This window comes from Juglans regia, chromosome 16 (assembly GCF_001411555.2).
Source record: "Juglans regia cultivar Chandler chromosome 16, Walnut 2.0, whole genome shotgun sequence".
Classification (NCBI taxonomy): Eukaryota; Viridiplantae; Streptophyta; class Magnoliopsida; order Fagales; family Juglandaceae; genus Juglans; species Juglans regia.
The window spans coordinates 26870464-26891626 of NC_049916.1; the positions used below are offsets into that span (position 1 = coordinate 26870464).

At 37.5% G+C, this 21163-nt stretch overlaps 1 protein-coding gene across 3 annotated transcripts; it reads left to right on the forward strand.

The window, feature by feature from the left end:
• The first annotated feature begins 1814 nt into the window (after positions 1–1814).
• On the forward strand, positions 1815–19964 carry LOC109003251 (calmodulin-binding transcription activator 2-like). 3 transcript variants are annotated; one of them, XM_018981317.2, is made up of 13 exons: positions 1815–2139; positions 3547–3666; positions 3870–3985; positions 10914–11002; positions 11992–12034; positions 13004–13181; positions 13317–13439; positions 13579–13892; positions 14475–15014; positions 15813–16507; positions 17064–17646; positions 17912–18232; positions 19532–19964. In XM_018981317.2, the coding sequence occupies exons 1-13, from the start codon at positions 2100–2102 to the stop codon at positions 19661–19663; spliced, it is 3294 nt and encodes a 1097-aa protein (XP_018836862.1). In that variant the 5' UTR covers positions 1815–2099; the 3' UTR covers positions 19664–19964. The 3 variants fall into 3 exon arrangements, with proteins under 3 accessions (XP_018836862.1, XP_018836863.1, XP_018836864.1); XM_018981318.2 differs by having other exon boundaries at positions 13621–13892; XM_018981319.2 differs by lacking the exons at positions 1815–2139; positions 3547–3666 and having other exon boundaries at positions 3915–3985; positions 10905–11002.
• The last annotated feature ends 1199 nt before the right edge of the window (positions 19965–21163 follow it).

The window sequence follows — 21163 nt, forward strand, 5'->3', positions numbered from 1 at the left end:
TTTTAAAATTAACAAAATGAGTTTTGTGAATAAAAGTACATATAAATAAAAATACAAGTATATATAGCATTAATTATATTAATATATATTTATAGCTAATATTTGAAGTGAAAGTACGAAGAGAATCTTATTTATAGCTCCAAGGGATTTTATTTAGACTTTGGTCATAGAGCTTGTACAGTACCCTTTCCATACATATATAGTTGTCCAGTTGCGTAGAAAATCTCTTAAGTTGTTGCTCTTTAATATTCAATTTGGCGCAAGAGTCTGTTAGGATTATTGTGTACGTACGTCTAGACATTTGGTCTGTTTATAAATTATCTAGATTAAAGGTTTAATTAATTAGTTAATTAAAAGTGCCTGTAATATTGTTTATTCAAACGCTGGCCTCCACCCCTTGTATATATATATATATCCTTCATCTGATCTTGTTCTTCATATTTTTACCAAATCATTTTGATCTGCAGGCTTAACTTGAAGAAGGATGATTGGGAGGCATCGAATAATCTAACGGGTAGTGATAGGGTAGTAGATAGGGTTAGTAACCTATTACTTATACCCATCTACTACCAAAAGGCATTTTAAGTTTTTTTTTTATTATTTTCTTTTAAATATTTTTTTAACATCCTTAATCATTAAAAAAAATTAAAAAAATATATAACTTTACTAACCTCATTTTTGGATTATGGTTTATATATAATATTCTACAATTGACTATGTCACAATTAAAACTAAAATTGTATACAAACTTTTGAATCATAATTTTATATCTAAGAATTAATGAATAACAACATTGTAAATAAATTTTTGTACGAAAAATCATTTAGTCATAAAGATATCTCACAAAAGTAAATCAATAAATTGACGTGACTTGATGTATTATATTAGATTATAAATATACTTTTATTGTAAATTACATATAATGTATCATATGAAATAATATCAACTTATGAATTTACTTTTGTGAAGTCTACTGTAGCACATTAATTTTCATATTCATATAATATAAAAAATTATCACTTGACATATGTATATGGTCACAATAAATTCATAACTTTCTATAATTTACTATTTCAACACTTTTTTACAATTTAAAAAGACATATATTAATCAATATATTCAACAACATTGAGGCTACGTTTGGTTACCAAATTCACCTCAATTCATTTCAACTAATTATTACAATTTTTTTAAATCTCAACATAAAATATAATAAATAATTTAATTTTTTTTAAATTTTAAAATAATAATAATATTAAAAAATAATATTTTATCATCTCAACTTAATTTAATTTAATTCAATTCAATTCATTTTAACATCTAAACAAACGTTGAACATGTCGTCACTATGAACTCATGTATTGGATGGATCCACGTATTGTGGGTAGATCATAGATGTCTCCAAATTATTGAAAATGTCGAGTCAAAATTGTAATAAATCGCGATCAATTTCAAGGGCCCACATAATTGCTTGATCCATGGTCCAGACCGGAATGCCCATCTCGAGAGTCTGCTTCATGGGCCTAGATTCAGTCCTCCTCGGCTCACATTTATTTCTTGGTACTTATCTTCTCTTGATTTTGGCTCATGACTTTATCTAATTAACGACATAATACTGTTAACACAAAATATTTACCATTATAGGCTGAGGAAGGCGATTGAGGACAGAATAAAAAATCAAATTTAATGGGAACGGTGCAGATCGCGTTAAAGAGATACGGATTTCATGTAACCGACGGTTCAGATCTGGTAGAATTAAAGCAGGGGATCTAGAGAGAATTAAAAAAAAAAAAAAAAAAGAAAGAGAATGGGGGTTGGGGACCTGGGGTTGAGACTTGGGAGTCTTCAGACCCACTTTTCTTCGACCTTGTGGCGACCGAAGAAATATGATTCGGCCAGCAAGGCAGAAAACACCCATCAGAATTGACTTTAGAATCCTTCCCAGCCAACTTCGCAGGGAAACACTCCAAGTCTTCGATTTTGCTTCCTCACGTTATTCGAAACGCTGACTCCAAAGAAGTCTCTCACAACTCTCTTGCATTTCCATCAAACTCCATGCGTTCTTAAGTTTAATCTCTGATATTTATCCAGTCTTCTTCATGGCGGAGCGTGGATCCTACGGCCTCGCTCCTCGACTAGGTCGGATTTATTGGCGTGTTCTTCTTTTCCAGATAATTTATTTATACGGATCCGTTCAATTTTTTTAAGTTTCTAGCCCTGTAGAAATCTCGATGAATTTTAGTTTATTACTCTTGAGATCTCTAGGGTTTTATGAGTCGATGTTTCAGCGTAAATAATTAATTATTTTTTTGGTTGGAGCGAATGGAGGTTGTTATTACGACCTGTTTGGATACTTAGAAAACTACGGAAAAGTGATGGGCTCAGAGGGATTTTTTTCTTTGTTATTTGACTTTTTGTGTTTTGAACACTTCTTTTTTTAGTTGGACTCAGCTAAGCTGGTTAATTTTTTTTTTTTTTATAGGTAGTCATAGAAATGTTATTAATCGAAAAATCAAAGCCTAGGTACACATGTAGTATACATGAGAACCACTTAGTTAGAGTTTAGAATCGAAAGAAGAAGGTCATGAACATTTAGACCGTTACAAACAATGGTTCCCGCCCATAAGAGCAATGACTTAAAGAATTAAAGTTTTAGTTCCTCCATTGTTCTCTCACAATCTTCAAAGCTTCCTGCATTTCTTTCCCTCCAGATACACCAACACATACAAATAGGAACCATACGCCAAATGGCCGCCACCTGTGAGTTACCCTGAATGCCTCGCCAACTTGTGAGGAAGTCCACCAATCTAAGAGGCATGACTCATGACAAACCGACTCTTATGAAAAAATCATCCCACTACCTTGGTCACCTCGCAGTGTAGAAGCAGATGATATACTGATTCCCTTTGGTTCTTACACATGCAACACTAATCCAGCACAATTACCCAGCGCTTCCTTAGATTATCAGTTGATTGGTGTAAACGGATTAGTTCCTCGACGCTAGTTAATATTTTTATTATAAAATTACTTTTTCCTCTCTATTGTGTTTATGCGGGCAATAAAAGCCAGTGGAAGAGTTGCAACTTGTGAGCATGAGCGATTATAAGATGTATTTTGACCGTGTGGCTTATTGGCGAGAGTTGTTCTTTAGTACCTGTCTATACTCATCTAGTTACACTCCATGTTTCTTAACCTATTTGTACGCTTGAGCTAGAGAGCTCCATTACTCTCTCACATGATCACATCCTTGCTTGCTCACTGTTTTATGCTCTTTGACGTATAAGGACATGCATACAAGCACGCACAATTCCTGTAGTTCTTTTATTTTTTTCAATTAGTAAATTCCTGAAGTTCTTAGATCATTGATCTCCCCTTGATAGATGTTTACCTTTTGCATTTTCTTTTCATGATTTTCTTGTATCTTTTTCTACTCCTGGATAGACGACTCTCTTGAATATGCCATGTACTTGTATGCTTCTTTTGCGTTGATTAATGAATAATTTTGGTCCTTTGGAGTACACTTTTATTTTTATTTTTGGTATGCAGATATTCAACAAATACTAGCAGAAGCCCGGTCACGGTGGTTGCGACCAGCTGAAATTTGCGAGATTCTTCGTAATTATCAGAAGTTTCATATTGCATCAGAGCCTCCGAACAGGCCCCCAAGTATGATTCTAGCAAATATTATCGAACTAATTATTAAATAAGCATCATGATTACATGCACTAAGTTTAATTATATGTGAATTCACTGGATTTATGGAACAATGTTGTCTCCCATCAAAATAAGAGCTTATCATCTTTTTTTCTTCAATCCTAAGTGGATGCACATAAAAAAAACTTGACATGACATGTATTCCACCGAGTCAGGTGGTTCGCTATTTCTTTTTGATAGGAAGGTGTTGAGATACTTTAGAAAGGATGGACATAATTGGAGGAAGAAGAAAGATGGAAAAACTGTGAAGGAAGCTCATGAGAAGCTGAAGGTAAGCTTGCAAAAAATGTCATTTACTTTTAAATGGAGTTTATATCATGGTGATCGATGTACTTATAAAAAAGAAAGGCCGTGTTGATTGACCCTCTAGGATTTGCATATTTTGCTCCATAATAATTGTCCCCCATTGCTTTTAGTATGCACCAAAAAAAGTGTCCCTTGTTCAATTGCCAATGCACTAAAGTTTTTTTGATAAGTAAACGATAGTATTAATAAGAATAAGCATAGCCCAAGTACACAAGAAGGTATACAAGAGATAAAACCTATCTAGTTTGCTTTGGGATGTAGGCTTCTCCAGATCTGCCCAGGATTGGGAAGTAGAGGAGGTTACTGATTTTTTTAGACAGTTGTATTCAGTGGAGATAAGAAGACAGGGTAGGGACCAACTATGTTGGAGACAAACAACCTCTAAAAAATTTACAATTTGGTCATTTTATAAGGTGATACTAAATCAGCACCATATTGGTTTTCCTTGGAGGAGGATTTGGAAGGCCCATGTTCCGTCAAGGGTGGTTTTTTTTGTATGGACAGCAGCAATAGGGAATATTCAGACTATAGATAATCTGAGGAAGCGTGGAATGATTGTTTGGATTGGTGCTTTATGTGCAAGAAAGAAGCGGAATCAATGAACCATTTACTACTTCATTGTGAAATGGCTAAAGTGCTGTGGGATGGTGTGTTTGGAAGGGTTGGGCTGTGCTGGGTTATGCCAGAAGCAGTGGTTGATTTTCTAGCAAGCTAGACCAACTTTCAACTGCATACTTGCTCCCAAGTGGCAGCTGCATGGAAATTGATGCCTTTGTGTATTATGTGGTGCATTTGGTTAGAGAGAAATGAGAGGTGTTTTAATGATCGGGAACGCAATAGGGATGCATTTTGGAAGTTTTTTATGAGTACTCTACTTAGCTGGTTCTCTGCTATTGTACTCAAGGGTGGGGCTGTAAACGTGTTCCTGTCTTCGTTTTTTTAAGTTTAAGCATGTAATTAGGTGTTTCTTTTGTATACTTCCTGTGTACTCGGGCTTCGCCTATTACATTGTGCCTAATAAAGTTCTAACTTATCAAAAAAAAAAAAAAATCATGTACATTTAGGCCATTAAAATCTACAGCAATAGCCCAAAAAAAATAAGGTGTGGAAAAATAGAATTCTAATATCCTCTATTGTCCGCTCCTTATCCTCAAAAGTCCGCTTGTTACGCTCCCACCATATGCACCACACAATGCAAATAGGAACCATCTTCCACACAACTTTGATTTGTGGAGCACCACCCGGCATTACCCAGCTAGCCAATAACTCTACCATTGTAGCAGGCATCATCCAATTTAACCTTATTCAAATGAACATGTCGCTCCACAAGGCCCTAGCTGTCTCACAATGTAGCAAAAGATGATCAACTATTTCGCCAGCTTTCTTGCACATACAACACCATTCTGGAATAATTACCTGGCGTTCCGCAGATTATCAGTAGTCAAAATCTTACCCAGAGCTGCTGTCCAAGTAAAAAATAGTGCTTTGGGATGCGCCTTATTCCTCCACAATCCTCTCCAAGGGAAATGAGTGTTTGGAAGCGAAGTAAGGGATTTATAGAAAGAACAAACCGAAAAAACACCCTTACCTGCTGGATTTCACCACAACTTATCTTCTCGCAGTCTAGACATCCTCGAAGAATACACTCGGCTGAAAAAAGCCTCAAAACTGTTTATTTTCCAATCTTGAGTTGCTCTACTAAAGGTGACATTCCAATGGATTTGATCACCTGAACGAACCATGAGATCTGCCACTGAAGCCTCTTGATCACATGCCACACGAAAAACGGATGGGAAAGCGTCCGCTAGAGCCTCCTCCCTGCACCAAATGTCTCTCCAAAATTTTATACGAGTGCCCTCCCCCACCATAAATTTAGTATGTCGAGAAAACACTCTCCATCCATGTCATATGTACTTCCAAACTCACACCCCATAGGACCCATTTCCCTCTCTAGTACACCAATTCCCCCCCATCCTACCATGTTTGTAATCAACCACTAATTTCCATAGAGCTTCTGGTTCCAAATTGTATTTCCAAATCCATTTTCCAAGCAAAGCTTGATTAAAAGTTCTCAAGTTCTTTATCCCCAAACCACCTGAAGGAATTGGTCTGCACACCATATCCTAACTGACTAGATGAAACTTGAATTCATCTCCCATCCCATTCTATAAGAAATCACGATAAAGTTTTTCGATCCGCGCCGCTACGCTAGTTGGAATAGGAAATAAAGATAGAAAGTAAGTTGGTAAGTTAGAGAAAGTACTCTTGATGAGCGTCACCCGACCTCCTTTTGGCAAATACAGTCTCTTCTATCCAGCCAATCTTCGTTCTATTTTCTTAATAATAGTGTTCCAAATAGATAGAGCCTGTGTTGTAGCCCCTAGCGGTAACCCTAAATATGTCATAGGGAGAGAAACGACCTTACACCCAAGAGTGTTAGCAATTGCCGAGAAATACTAACATTCCCAATAGGCACTAACTCTAATTTATTGAAGTTTACTCTCAAACCTAACGCTGCTTCAAAACAAAAAAGAAGCATCTTCAGTGCCCTAAGATGGTCTTGCTCTGCATCACAAAAAATTAAAGTGTCATCTGCGAATATTAGGTGGGAAACCGAGATAGAACCCCTCTGCTGATCACCCACTGAAAATCTAGCTATAATACCATGACTAACCATAGCCTATAACATCCTACTCAGGGCCTCCATGACGATAATGAATAGAAAGGGGGACAGGGGGTCACCCTGTCTTAAGCCTCTAGAGCTGTTGAAGAAACCCTCTGGATTACCATTGATCAACATTGAGAATCTTGCCGTTGAAATGCACCATCTGATCCATATAGACCACCTCTCCCCAAAGCCACATCTCTTCAGTAAGTACAAGAGGAATTCCCAGTTTATATGATCATAAGTTTTGTCCATATCTAGTTTACAAATAATCCCTAGAGTGCCAAACTTTAATCTACTGTCCAGACATTCATTGGCTATTAAGACCGAGTTAAGAATTTGACGACCCTTTACAAAAGCATTTTGTGGCTTTGAGATTACTTTATCAATTGCCACCCTTAACTTGTTAGCTAGTACCTTTGAAATGATTTTGTATATCCCATTAATGAGGCTAATGGGCCTAAAGTCCTTCAATTCCAAAGCCCCGGATTTCTTTGGGATCAAAGCAATTAAAGTAGCATTCATGCTTTTCTTGAATTTCCCAGCCACGAACAGCTCCTGGAACACATTCATAATGTCCCCTTTCACCACCTCCCAACATGTTTGAAAAAACCCCATTGTAAAGCCATCGGGGCTTGGGGCTTTATCCTTCATCATCTTTCGGACCACATCCAATACCTCCTCTTCCTCAAAAGATATTTCCAACCAGGAGGCTGTATGTGGTTCAATGGACTCAAAACCAAGTCCATCTAGTTTGGGCCTCCAGCCCTAATTTTCTGTAAATAATGTTCATAGAAATTCACCACAAGTTCCCGGATCATTGGGGCCTCCGTGCAATCTCTACCATTGATTTTTAGCATCTCAATAGAGTTAGTTCTCTGATGAGAGTTAGCCACTTTATGGAAGAATTTAGTGCTTCGATCCCCTTCCTTCAATCAAAGAGCTCTTGACTTTTGTCGCCAAGAGATCTCCTCTAAAGTTAAAATCCTTTCCAATTTTACTGCTAGCAATGCCTTACGTGAAACTTCCACTGGTGTAAAAGCCGTATCCTTAATAATCCCTTCAAGATTCTGTAATTCCTCTATTAGAGATTTCTTTTGCTCCCGTAAATTTCCAAAAGAATGGAGATTCCAAAGTTTAAGGTCTTCCTTTAACATTTTCAGTTTGCCTGCAAGAATATGGGATGGGGTACCATAAAACTGATAAGAAGACCACCAATGCCTTACCTTGTCCATGAAGCTCTTGCTTTTAAGCCACATGTTTTCGAACTTGAAATAACGACGACCTCCTTGAATGCCGCCTCCATCTAATAATATGGGAAAATGATCTGAGCAGAGACGCGGCAGTCTCTTCTGACATACCTCTGGATAATGACTTTCCCAGTCCGGTGATATTAAAAATCTATTTGAGACCATGTATGACCGTTAGACCAGGTGAAGGGACCACCAACTAGAGGGAGTTCAACAAGATTCAGGTGAAAAATGCACTCTGAAAATTTAGTCATGGCTGGATGTATCCGAGTACTTCTAGATCTTTCACTAGGGAAATTTACTACATTCAAATCACCTCCTATGCACCAGGAAAAATCCCACCAGCTATAGGTACCACCCAACTCCTCCCACAAATGCCTTTTAATATTGTTAGCACTCGGTCCATAAACACTTGCAAAAGCCCACAAGAAATTATCCTCCACTATCTTAAAAGAGCAAGCCACTGTAAATTCCCCTACAAACTCCTCCATTTTTTCCATGACCATTTTATCCCACATCACCAAAATACCACCCGATGCCCCATCCAAAGCTAGATAGGCCCAATCTGCATACGGGCAACCCCACACGTTTCTTACAAGTTTTCTGTTTACCAATTGCAATTTGGTTTCTTGTAAACAAACGATATCCGCCTTCCAATCTCGAAGTAGATTTTTTATGCATAGGCGTTTATTAGCCTTGTTCAACCTGCGAACGTTCCAGGACACAATTTTCGGCTTCATAAAGAAACAACCGTCCCCTTCCCTTTAGACCTAACGCGACTTGAGCTACCCTCATTCAATGACCAATTAAGTCTGTTAGGAGACGTTTGTATTCACAACTCATCTCAGCTAATCTCAACTCATCTCAATTCATTTCATTACTATTCATTACTATTCAGCAACTTTAATTCACAAATTTCACTACTATTCACAACTCATTTCACTACTATTCACAATTCATCTCAACTCATCTCAAGTCATCTTCGAATCCAAACGTCTCCTTAAGCTCCCTCTGTTTCTTAGAATCAACTTTCTTGGACTGAGCATGACTCGCCTCAATGGCCGTGAGGAGAGCCATAAATTGCACTTCATATCCCACACATTTCATACCCACAACTTGTTGGGTATACTTTACCGTTTGGAATACTCACTCAGATAACACAAATCATTTGGTAAAGAACAATACAGAGGGAATGGCTCCCTTGCATTTGCATCTCCCTCCCCTTCCAACAGATTACTTCCTTTCCATTCTACTATAGTGCCCTCGTTGGCCACTGCAAGAGAATCCAAGAAATCCCCATTAACCTCCAAGAGTCCCTGAGATAACCCCCTGACAGCGTCTACCAAGAAATCCCCATTTCTGAACTCCCTTTCTTTTGATAATACCTCAAGATGATCTTCAGAAGAGTGACCCAACTGAAATGTGGGCTCCATAGTATGTAATGGGAGTTTCTGGGATTCGGCTTCTTGAAAACCACAGAACGACATCGGGAAAAATGTGGGCTCCTCGTCGTGCGACGATAGTATTTGATCTACCACCATCGTCGGCGTTATCTGAGTCGGGACATTGTCGGTGACCACCATCGTACTTGTCTGTGTAAGTCCCATTGCTATATGAGAGAAATATCCGTCGGGATGGCTTCGAGGAAGCTTATTGAGCACTGGAAGAGATCCCGTCGGCGTTGTTGCTATCGCCAATGGGTCGCTGCCTGCGGCGAGGCCACCTGAGGCCTCATCGGCGACGATGACATCGGCCCCCTGACCGATGGGCCAGCTAAGGCCTTCAGTTTCTTCCTCTAGACGAGATCTCCCACTGGATCGAGTGGGTCCTTGGGCTGAGGCCCATTAACTGGGCCCAAGGCTTGCCCCTTTCCTAAGCCCAGGGGAGATTCCAAAGTCTGCCCCAAAACGCACCGCTTCATCCATCCGATTATATCGTTCAATTCTCCCTACTGATTTTCAATAACAGCTAAGGCCTCTACAAACATTTCCTTATTCGAACCAACCCCTTCCCTGCCATTACCGTCACTACACTGACCACTCACTGAAGATGGAACTCTACCAGACCTAGGCAATCCTATCGTCTCTGCCCTCTTCACATCACGAGGCCCCTCATGTCGACTTACCAATGCCTCCCTAAAAGACGACGGAGGTGCACCATATAGAGGCTTCGCAGGTGCCGCCAGAACAAAAACATCTCCCTTCACTGCTTCCTGCAACACCACCAATAATTTCCTCTAGCCCAAGCCATCTCTTCCTTCAGGGATAAATATTAAACTTCTTCTCCCATCTCCTTTATATTCCGCTAGAACCATGTATGCCCCTCGGGCATTGGAACTACGTTGCGCAATATAGCCCCTATCTCTATCCCTATGAGCAGAGTAGAAGCCCCTATTTGTTGCTTTCAGACCTCCCTCCAAAGCTCTACAAATCCACCTAGCAGTCGCCAAACCCACTCTCATATATTTCACACCTTTCCACCCTTTCTCACTCAGGGATATAAAACGCCCGTCCCTTCCCACCTCAAAAAGCTTAGACTCAATCACAACACGTTTCATGTCGGGCCTTTTCCAGTGGAAACTCTTAGTCAAACACCCATAACCACCAACTTCAATGAAAAAGAGAAAAAGTGTACGTAGAGAAAAAGAGTAATAAACATATTTATTCACCCCCAATGCACTAAATTAGTTTGTATCACACGTTATTCTTAACTTTAAAAACTAAAATTTTCAAAGTATTTGATAAGGGTAACAGTGGAAAAATGCTAACAAGAGTGTGAGGCTCCCTTGCATTTTATTTTATTTTCTTATCTTCGTGTTTTGTCGAATAGGAAAGCCATTAATTAGACAGCCATTGTATATTGAGGGATTTACTCATTTTCTCGTTTGGAGGTTTGTTTGTTGAAATAATTAATCCTTCATATAACTCTATTAAAGTTTACTGAGGGTCTGATAGGTAACATACTTCAAGCAATTTTAGGTTGGTAGTGTTGATGTGCTACACTGCTACTATGCTCATGGGGAAGAGAATGAAACTTTTCAAAGGCGCAGCTATTGGATGCTTGAACAGTAAGTATGAACCAATTCATATTTCATTTTTTTTAATCACGCTACCTTTAGATCCTTGTGTATTATCGCATTTTATTGTGTTGGTTGATTGAACCTTTCTTCTGTGTGATCTCCATATTTATAAAGCGGGTCTTCTCCTTTAGAGCCTTTACTTGCATAAGCGTGCTCCTCCTCATTGATACTTTTTCTTAGACACCAAGATTGTGAGTTTAATAGCCTTGTCAACGTGTGCACAATAGAGGTGTGACAGTATTCATGTTCTATTTTGCACTCAGGAATCGTGACCTTTACAGTAGTCTTCCCAAAAGGCTTCTCTTTGGATTTTTTATGGTGGGTGCGTTTGAGGTTGGGGTTGGGTGTTTTTGATTCTACGTTCTCATGCCTTATGATAATTCTAAGGTTTATTGTGAGATTTTTTGCAAAGCATGAGTGAACATATGCTCAAGGATTGAGTGATATGGGCTGAGTTTTTATCTTGTATTGCATGTGGAATTTGTGATGATGCTGTTTCACATTTACCACTTCCTCTCCCGTTATTTCATTTTAGGCATAATTTCTTCTTTCTTCTTCTTTTTCATCATTGGTCTCCTAGTTCCTCCTCTTTTTTTTTTTTTTTTTTTTAAGTAAGAAATTTATTAAAAAACCATGTAATTAGGCATAGCCCGAGTACACAGAAAGTATACAAGAGGTCTCCTAGTTCCTCCTTCAACATAATCTTTTGTTCACCATATTAGTGCGGAACTATAAATTAGAGGCACAGAACTTTCTTACTTAATAGGTATTACCTACAAAAAAACACTTAATAGGTATAATGTTTTTATGAAATGATTGAACTTCAATAGTTTCCAGATTCAATACTTTTTTTGGTTACTTCCCGTGTACTCGGGCCCCACACATTTACATGTTTCAATAAAACCTCATTCTACTTATAAAAAAAAAATGATTGGGTTTTTTGTTCATGTTTCTCCTGAGCTTGTTGATTCTTGCAGGGATTTGATGCACATAGTTTTTGTCCACTACTTGGAAGTTAAGGTAATCCTCTTCATTACTTTTGTCATTTCTTCCATTTTTTTATCTTTTCATGTTGATGCTCTTTGTAACTTTTCGTATTCAGTTTTCCGAAGGGCATGGCAACAAAATTTGTAGTTCATTTTTATTTGGTTGTAAAGTCACACCTTTAACCATTAGGCTAAATAGATTAGGTTTAATGATGATTGACTTCTATACGTTCAACTATTAGGCTAAACAGATTAGGTTAATAATGGTTTACTTTTATACTTCATTAGCTGCAATATTTTACTATTATGCCACATACATTTAGTGTGCTTTGTATTTGTATCGGGCTTTGCCTAATTCTTTGATCAATAATTTTTTTTTTTACTTGTATATATAAAAAAAAACATTTAGTGTGCCACTCCGGCACATCTTTGCTGAGGAATATACATCATAATAACATATATAAAAATAGTGGCCATTGCCCCCTGCAATAGTAAAGTCTTAGGCTACTAATCACAAGTGTGTGGATTGGAATATTGAGAACTGGCACTTCAGGAAGAAGCAAGAAGCGGAGAAAAAAAAAAATCTTGAAGATAAGATTATATCCAAATCACCCCACATAAGCAGGACCAGTACTGGGTAATGACCCGTTTATATTACTTAGTTAATGTATGCCTTAATTATTTTTAACAATGCTTTAGAGGTGCTCCCGCTCTTGAGTTCTTTTGAGAATCAACATTCTAGAAAAGTATATTTAGTTATATGTGAAAGTGCAATGACTGGCTAGTATTTTTCTATGGCAAGCTTTGAGCTTTGTAACTTTTCGAAATCATTTCATTTGTAAGTTGGCCAAAATCCCAGTTTTTTATAATAGGAGATTTGATACCAGTTTGTCTATTTTCTTTCCATAACAAAGTATTTTGTTAGGAAGTCAAATACAGTGTGATGTAAATATTTTTACTAATGGATTTGTGTATTTTTTGTTCTTTGTACTTTTCCCATCAGGGAAATAGGACAAATATTGGAGGTATTAGAGAGAGGGACGAGGTTGCATCCGATTTCCAGAAGGACAGCCCTCTGAGTTCTAGCTTTCCCACAAATCATAAAGGGGCACCTTCCGGAAGTACAGATTCCCCAAGCCCAACCAATTCTGTTACATCGTTATGTGAAGATGCAGATTCTGGTATTTTCTGCCTCTGATTTGTTAATTGAGGTCACCTTTTGCTCTCCCTTTTGGCCTGATCTTGACTGATCCTGAGTTCATATACTTTCAACCATGCATGTGACTGTCTGTTAATATCTGTGGGATTTGATGCAGAGGATAGTTATCAAGCAAGTTCAAGATCTCGCTTTCTTGAGTCACCATCAATGGAGAATGGTCCTCTGACAGACAGGATGGATGCTGGTGGTGCAAGTTCTTATTTTGTGCATCCCTCTGCAGGTGAGTATGTTGCTGCTTGTCTTTTTCTCCATCTTCCTTTACATTCTTTTCAAGTTCATATTCATTTATGGTATTGCCTCGTCTCACAAGCTCTTAAATGGTGTTTTGGACCTGACTGTATACTTGAAACCCTTTCCAGATAATTATTCTCTGTCATTAATTGGGGCAAATTATATCTCAGATGTCCAGAAAGATGGACCTAGAGATAGTGATGGTGTTACTCATGCGACTGGTTCCGAAGACGCAATTGATTTGGCATCCTGGGAAGAGGTCTTGGAAAACTCCAGAGGATTCCATACCTCTGTAACTTCTCGTGCATCATCTGAACCTCAATCTACCTTAACGGATATCTTCCTTGGACAAGAAAATATGACTATAGGTGATAATTTAGATGGTGAGAGTGTCCTCAAAGAAGAGTTTCAAAATACTGTGCCAAGGCAACCAAATTGGCAGGTACTATCCCAATCTTCTACCCCAACTATTGGTATTATCTACATGTATTTACCCTTTAGCATCTCATGAAAAGTCAGTTGCTGAAATCCTTTTTTTTTTAAGAGAAAAGTTAGTTGCTGAAATCATATTCCCGTGCAAAAAAAATTTATTTTCCTTGCATGGCATACCTTGATGACCTTGGGGATCATGTGCATAGGGTCTAACTAATAGTTGTGCAATGATTCACTGAATCTCTTTAGTACTTCCTCTCCAACCCAGATTGACTCCAAATAACCGCTCCCACGTGTAATGATCTGATAAGAGTCTAACTGTTTGACTTCATAGTCAAACTTGACTATTCTGAAGTCTTTATGCAGTAGTCTTTTCATAATTGAGGAAGCAGCTGGTCTATTGAATAAACTGAACCAAACATTAAACCGGTTCACGGTTGATCACAAGGACTGTTGGTTCAATCACGTTATGATAACTTGGGGTCATTCTAATACTTCCTACATGACATATATAATAAATCTTTTGTTCTCTTTTAATGGTTCGTGTTCATATAATTTTGTTTATGTTCTGATCTTAGATTCTTTTATCCAGATATCTTTTGGCGATAATTCAGTACATTTGTCCACATGGCCTATGAACCAGTTATCAAATTTTGAATTGGCAAATGATCTGGGTACAGCTTTATTTGAGCCCGGAACTCTTGATATGAATGCAATAAGTGCTCCTGAGCCATTTTCTACTCATCCAGTTCAGCAAAATGAACAACGTGTGCAGCACCATCTTCAAACACAGCTTACAAATGCTGAATCTCAGTTTTCAATAAAATCAAATTCCCAAACCGATATGCTCTTTGAGGGAACTAATGGTAACTATGCCTTGACTCTGAGGAAACCATTATTAGATGGTGAAGAGGCTTTGAAGAAAGTTGACAGCTTTTCTCGATGGGTTACTAGAGAACTTGGAGATGTAGATGATTTGCATTTACAGAGCTCGTCTGGTTTATCATGGAGCACTGTCGAATGTGGAAATGTAGTTGATGATTCCTCGTTGAGTCCCTCTCTATCTCAGGACCAGCTTTTTAGTATTTTAGATTTTTCACCAAAGTGGGCTTACACGGATTCAGAAACTGAGGTACCGAATATATATTTTCATTGTATCCCTGCCAATAAAAAAAGAAAAGAAAAGGGCAAAGGCCCAAATTATATCTCGAGTTGATTTTGCACTACAAGTAACATGACCGAGCTTCTAAACTGTGTGCGCATGTGGATTCTATATATTTATGTTTTGGGATTCTAAAAAAGTTTGAGAATGTTCTTGGATGATCTTAAAAGATTTTTTTTAAAGACATTATTTCTTTGGGCTATGGCAATAGATTAGACTTAGTTTCCATGACTTCCTCGCAACTATCTCTAGTTCTTAATTTGGTGCATTCTCTTGTATACGTCTTGTGTACTTGGGCTATGTCTATTTTATATTAATAAAATTTTTTATGCTTATAAAAAATATTTTGTGCTACTTTCTTGACCAAGTGGTAAATGACATGCTATTTTTAAAAAAATAAGAATGTTAATGACCTGCTAGATTTTTGTTAATCACGCACTGGTAAATCAAATTGGGCAATTGTGTTGCTTCTCTTAACTCATGTATTGTTATGTTCTTATCATTTTCTTGATTGGTGCATGTTTTGTTTATGCTTCATATACGAATGACTTTTTTCCACTTAAGCAAATTACTGTTTTACATTTTCCAACTTAATTCTACTACTTTGCTTCCCAACTTTCTCAAAATTCATCAATTTTGTTTTGAAGTGTTCCATTTTTACCGTTTCCAACTCAGTCTAGGTTCATAAAAATTTCCATTTCTTTCTACTGTTAAAGAAATATACTGTTGTATTTCTTATTGCTTCTCAATTTCTGTTATACAAAACAGGTTCTGATAACTGGAACATTTTTGAAGAGTCTACCCGAGGTAACAAAATGTAACTGGTCATGTATGTTTGGGGAAGTGGAGGTTCCTGCAGAAGTTTTAGCGAATGGGATTCTTTGTTGCCATACTCCACCTCACACTGTTGGGCAAGTGCCTTTTTATATAACATGCTCCAACAGGGTAGCTTGTAGTGAAGTGCGTGAGTTCGACTATCGAGTGGGCTCTATTAAAGATATAGATATTGCAGTTATCTACAGTGGTGCTGCAAACGAAATGGATCTTCATTTGCGTCTTGAGAGGTTACTTTCTCTGAGTTCTGTCGTCCCTCCAAGTCACGTTGTTGAAAGTGTTACTGTGAAACAGGAGTTAATCAGCAAGATTATTACATTAAAGGAGGAAGAGGAATATAACCAGACTCTAGAGCCGATCTTGCAGAGGGATTTGTCCCAACACGAAGTGAAGGAGTATCTCCTTAAACTGTTGCTGAAAGAGAAGTTGTACTCATGGCTCCTCCGTAAAGTATGTGAAGATGGTAAAGGGCCTAGTATATTGGATGATGATGGGCAAGGTGTGATACATTTAGCAGCTGCCCTTGGTTATGATTGGGCCATAAAACCAATCGTAACAGCAGAAGTTAGTATCAATTTCCGGGACATAAATGGATGGACTGCCCTTCATTGGGCTGCGTCTTGTGGCAGGCAAGATCCTTTGAACTTGATACTTGTGTATTCTAAATTCTATTGAAACTAGGCTGTACTCTTTATTGCTAAAATCCAATCTATGGATTTTTAGATTAGAGCCTAGCCTTCCCCACCTCAACCCATTTCAGACTCTGGAAATGCAACTCAAAAGTATTTTCTGATATATAGTCTGCATTATAGATGAAGAGGCCAATTTAAGAGTCTGTAGCCTGTGCAGGATGTCTATTGAGACCTTCCCTCTCCCTTGCTCTATCTTCGTGCAACAAGAAATGCGACTAAAGCCTTATACCATACTTATGGTTACGAAGGCCTTATCTCTTTTATATTTGACTTTTCAAGCTTCAATTCTCTCATTGGCTTCTTTTATTCATGTGCAGATAACCTGCACAGAAATCATAACAAACTTGATTTGAAGTGTCCAAATTTCATTTCATCAGTTACTTGGTCTTGGATTAAGTTGCAATTTGTTTCAGCTGCTATGCATATCTCTATTTGTACAGAACAACTAATGTTTCATTTATTTTGTGCATTTATGTATCCTTGTTAAATTCAGAGAGCAGACAGTAGCATTCCTTGTCTCTCTGGGTGCTGCACCTGGAGCATTGACAGATCCATCTCCTGAATTTCCTTTGGGTAAAACACCAGCAGACCTGGCATCTGGAAAGGGACACAAAGGAATCTCTGGTTTTATTGCGGAGTCTTCCTTGACCAGCTACCTCAAATCCCTAACAATGAATGATCAAAAAGAAGATGGAATGCCAGAAGTTTCTGGAACGAAAGGTGTGCTAACAATTTCAGAACGGACAGCAACACCTGTGAATTATGTTGATGCGGCAGATGCACTGTCGCTAAAGGATTCACTTAATGCTGTCTGCAATGCCACACAAGCTGCTGATCGTATACATCAAATGTTCAGGATGCATTCGTTTGAAAGAAGGCAGATAACTCAGCATGATGATGGTGGTGGTAGCTTGTCAGATGAATGTGCTCTTTCACTTGTATCTGCCAAGACACGCAAGCCTGGACAAAGTGATAGATTAGTCCATGCGGCTGCAACACATATACAGAAGAAGTACCGTGGTTGGAAGAAAAGAAAAGAATTCTTAACAATCCGTCAAAGAATCGTCAAAATTCAGGTTTGTTTGCTACTATCCCACTGTTGACTTTCTGAGGTCTTAATGATGTTTTTTCAGCTCTCTCTCTCTCTCTCTAAAATAAAGATGATACCTATCCCAATAAGAAGAGGACCTTTATTATTGGGTAAGTTGCATGAAAAACTAAATATTCTATTAATTTATCTTCAATAAACTACTTATCATAAAAAAAAAAAAAATTTATCTTCAATGAACTTGTAAGCCATCAATTGTGAAATTATAGCTGATTTATAATTGTTGTGTGAAGGCCCATGTCAGGGGACACCAGGTGAGGAAACAATATAGAACTATCGTCTGGTCTGTAGGAATTTTGGAGAAGGTTATATTGCGCTGGAGACGTAAAGGGATCGGTTTGCGGGGCTTTCGACCAGATGTACACAAGGACCCCAAACCACAAGTTGTGCCCTCAACGGAGGATGATTATGATTTTCTTAAAGAAGGAAGAAAACAGACAGAGGAAAGGTTGCAAAAAGCTCTCACTAGGGTGAAGTCTATGGTACAGTATCCAGAGGGACGGGCTCAATACCGTAGGCTGCTAACAGTAGTTGAAGGGTTCCGGGAGACCAAGGTATATATTTTAAACGTTTTTTTATTTGTTTATTTATGAATGCAAAATCTTAGCATGCTAGTTTTCTCAGACAAACCACTTGTAAGAATCATTTTAAAACAAATCCAATGATGATTTATATGTAGTAGCTTGCACATATTTTTAGTACTTTATGTGGAATCTTTGTTGGCATGCCTGCATTTGAGTTTATATACTAGTTGGGTTTCTTGATTTGATAGCTTAAATTTTTGGGTCAAGGCTCCGAGCCTACAATATAACAGTTTTTATGTTGTCATGGCGTCCCCATTTTTGGTTGGAAACCTCCACTGGTTAATCAATTCTTCTTCCTTTTTTTTGTCGTTTTTTTTCTTTTCTGGACGTGCAAGATTTGCATTTGGTTCACACTTACCAAGCGGATTTGCGTGAGGAAGGGTGTTAGTGTGGTTTGCTTGGTTTACATAAATAGGCCATTTTCTAATTGCTTGAGCTTGTCCTTTTAGGTCTCTGACGATTACTGTAATGTATTTTATATATATTTGCGTCCCACGTCCTAATATTTTAAGCTTTGGAGATTAATGCTTGCGAACATGGTGCTAAGCTTTAATTTGTAAAATGCAAAGCATTTTCTCTTGATAAACAGTTCAGAAAAATGATCTCTATTGTTTGCATGAAACATTAAAAGTGAAATATTCTTTCATGTTTGCTTTGTTCTGAATATTTTTCCTAAAAACCTACAAAATCCAGAACACCAAAGCCATGGCCAGCCTGGGGCAGCAGTTCTAGATTCGGTGACATTGGATCTGGAGTTGATTGGCCAGGGCATCCATAGATGAGTGCAGGGTTGGTGGCACTAGCTTGGGCACCCTCTTTGAGAGCGAGGAGTGCCAATGAAATGAGAGGACTACCATGAAAACATTTTCCCAAGTTGCATTTTTGTATTGCACCAAACATTAGAAAAGCAGAAAATGTTTTCAGAAAACTTATTATGCTGAAACGAAAGGAAGAATCTCGTAAAAAATGGAAGAGTTCTAACTTGTAACTAGGTGTTCTCTGATGTATACTTCTTGTGTACTTAGGCTATGCCAATTAACTTGTTTCAATGAAATTTTATATTACTTATGAGGAAAAAAAAAAAGGAAGAGTCTGTACTTTTTCTTCTTAGAATTCCGATTTTGGACCCCTCGTCTTCTGTTGATTTCGGTTGGGTCTGATTATGTATGCTGGAATCAAGACCAATGATGAGTTTCCCAAATTTTCTCCTCTTGGTACCAGGACGTTCAAATTCTGACAGGTTGTTCTTTCCATTATAATTTTGGGCAGGCAGGTCATATGGTCTTGAACAGTCCTGAAGAAACAGGTGATGGTGATGAGGATGAGATTGATATCAATGCCCTGCTGGACGATGAAATGCTGATGGATGATGAGGCGTTCATGTCTATAGCATTTGAGTAAACCTCTGCCGCGTCTTCACCATTGTGTCCAACCTGTATTCTAGATCTCTAGCGTTGTTGCAGCAAATCATGGAGGTCATATAAAATCTGTGAATATGATGTCTAATTCTCATGCTATGCCATGCCATCCATGAATTTGCAGCGGGTTTACAGTTACATAGTAATGACAAGCAATTTTTCTTTGCACAGCTATTGTAATTTGTTTTCTCAAAAGGGACTTGGTTTAGTAGTACTTTGTTGTATGTTCGCAGAATTCAGTAGTGGCTCACAGCTACAATATATTAACAAGCACATTTCTGATATACCCATTGGATTTGGGCCAATTTAGTAAGAAACAATCATCAAAAGAAAAACCTTGGAGAGGGTTTGCCAATCCCAACGAAATATATTTCAACTATAATATATGCTTTTTCCTCTCTGAAAAAAACCTCATCCAATCATGAGTCGATTCACAGTTTTTATAAATCTAAAAAATATCAAAATTATTTTTAAAAATCTAAAAAAAAAAAACCTCTCCTCATATAACTTTTATACTTCAAATTGACTCATTCGCTTTTGCAAACACATGAAACAAATATTTGAATTGTACCATTCTCACAAGAACAAAACATGCCTAAAAATTAAAAAACATTCCTCAAAACTTTTGATATGAAATCCAGCTAAAAGTTAGGAGTGACAAATATGTGACACGAGCCATGAATTCAATACGAACATGATACGAAATTAGTGAGTTTGAGTTTGATGTTAATGGATTTGGGACCAAAATGGATTGACCTGTTAAGACACGATCTATAAACGGGTCAACCCGCTTAACTCAAAATCAACATGTTTTGACTCGTTTAAATTTTATTTCAAAATTATAATTTTATTATTGTTAAATTGTAATATTCGTATTTCTTAGTTTGTTTATGTCTTTATTGCTGGGATTGTAATTCTAGATCTATGCTCATATTTATTATTGTATGGTTTGTAATATTAGTTTTATTATATATTAAAATTTTAAAAATATTGATATATATTTTAAGATCTTGTGGTTACTAATAAATATAGATTTTAACTTTTATGTGAAATTATATTAATAAAATCAAATGAGTTATGTATGTTAGTTCAACCAATTTATATAAAATAAGTTTAAATCAGTCATGTTGTGTTAATATAGTTCTAATTAATTATTAAATTGGTCAAAACGAGTGACATGACATGATTCGTTATTTAAATTGATTGAGTTAGGATTTGAAAGTCTGACACGTTTAACTTAAAGAGTTGATTTGACCTATATAATCGAATGTTTATAACTTGACAACACGAATTGCAAACCTACTCAAAATATGCAAATTAGACGAAAAAGATAATGCAATAACCCGACAAATTAGAGATTGCCTAGGGATCAAAGTGAGGTATGGGCGTGCGTCACTCCTTCGAGAGCAACGCCATAATTTCTTCAAAAGTCCACCAACAATAATGTTTTTGCTGGTACGTGGTGGCATATGAAAGAAGTGAA

Bases quoted from the DNA above. Each gene is read 5' to 3' on its own strand.
- LOC109003251 (XM_018981317.2), top strand. From the start codon at position 2,100: ATGGCGGAGCGTGGATCCTACGGCCTCGCTCCTCGACTAG. The intron at 12,035-13,003 runs GTAATCCTCTTC...TTTTCCCATCAG, and splicing joins TCCACTACTTGGAAGTTAAG to GGAAATAGGACAAATATTGG. The intron at 18,233-19,531 runs GTATATATTTTA...AATTTTGGGCAG, and splicing joins AAGGGTTCCGGGAGACCAAG to GCAGGTCATATGGTCTTGAA.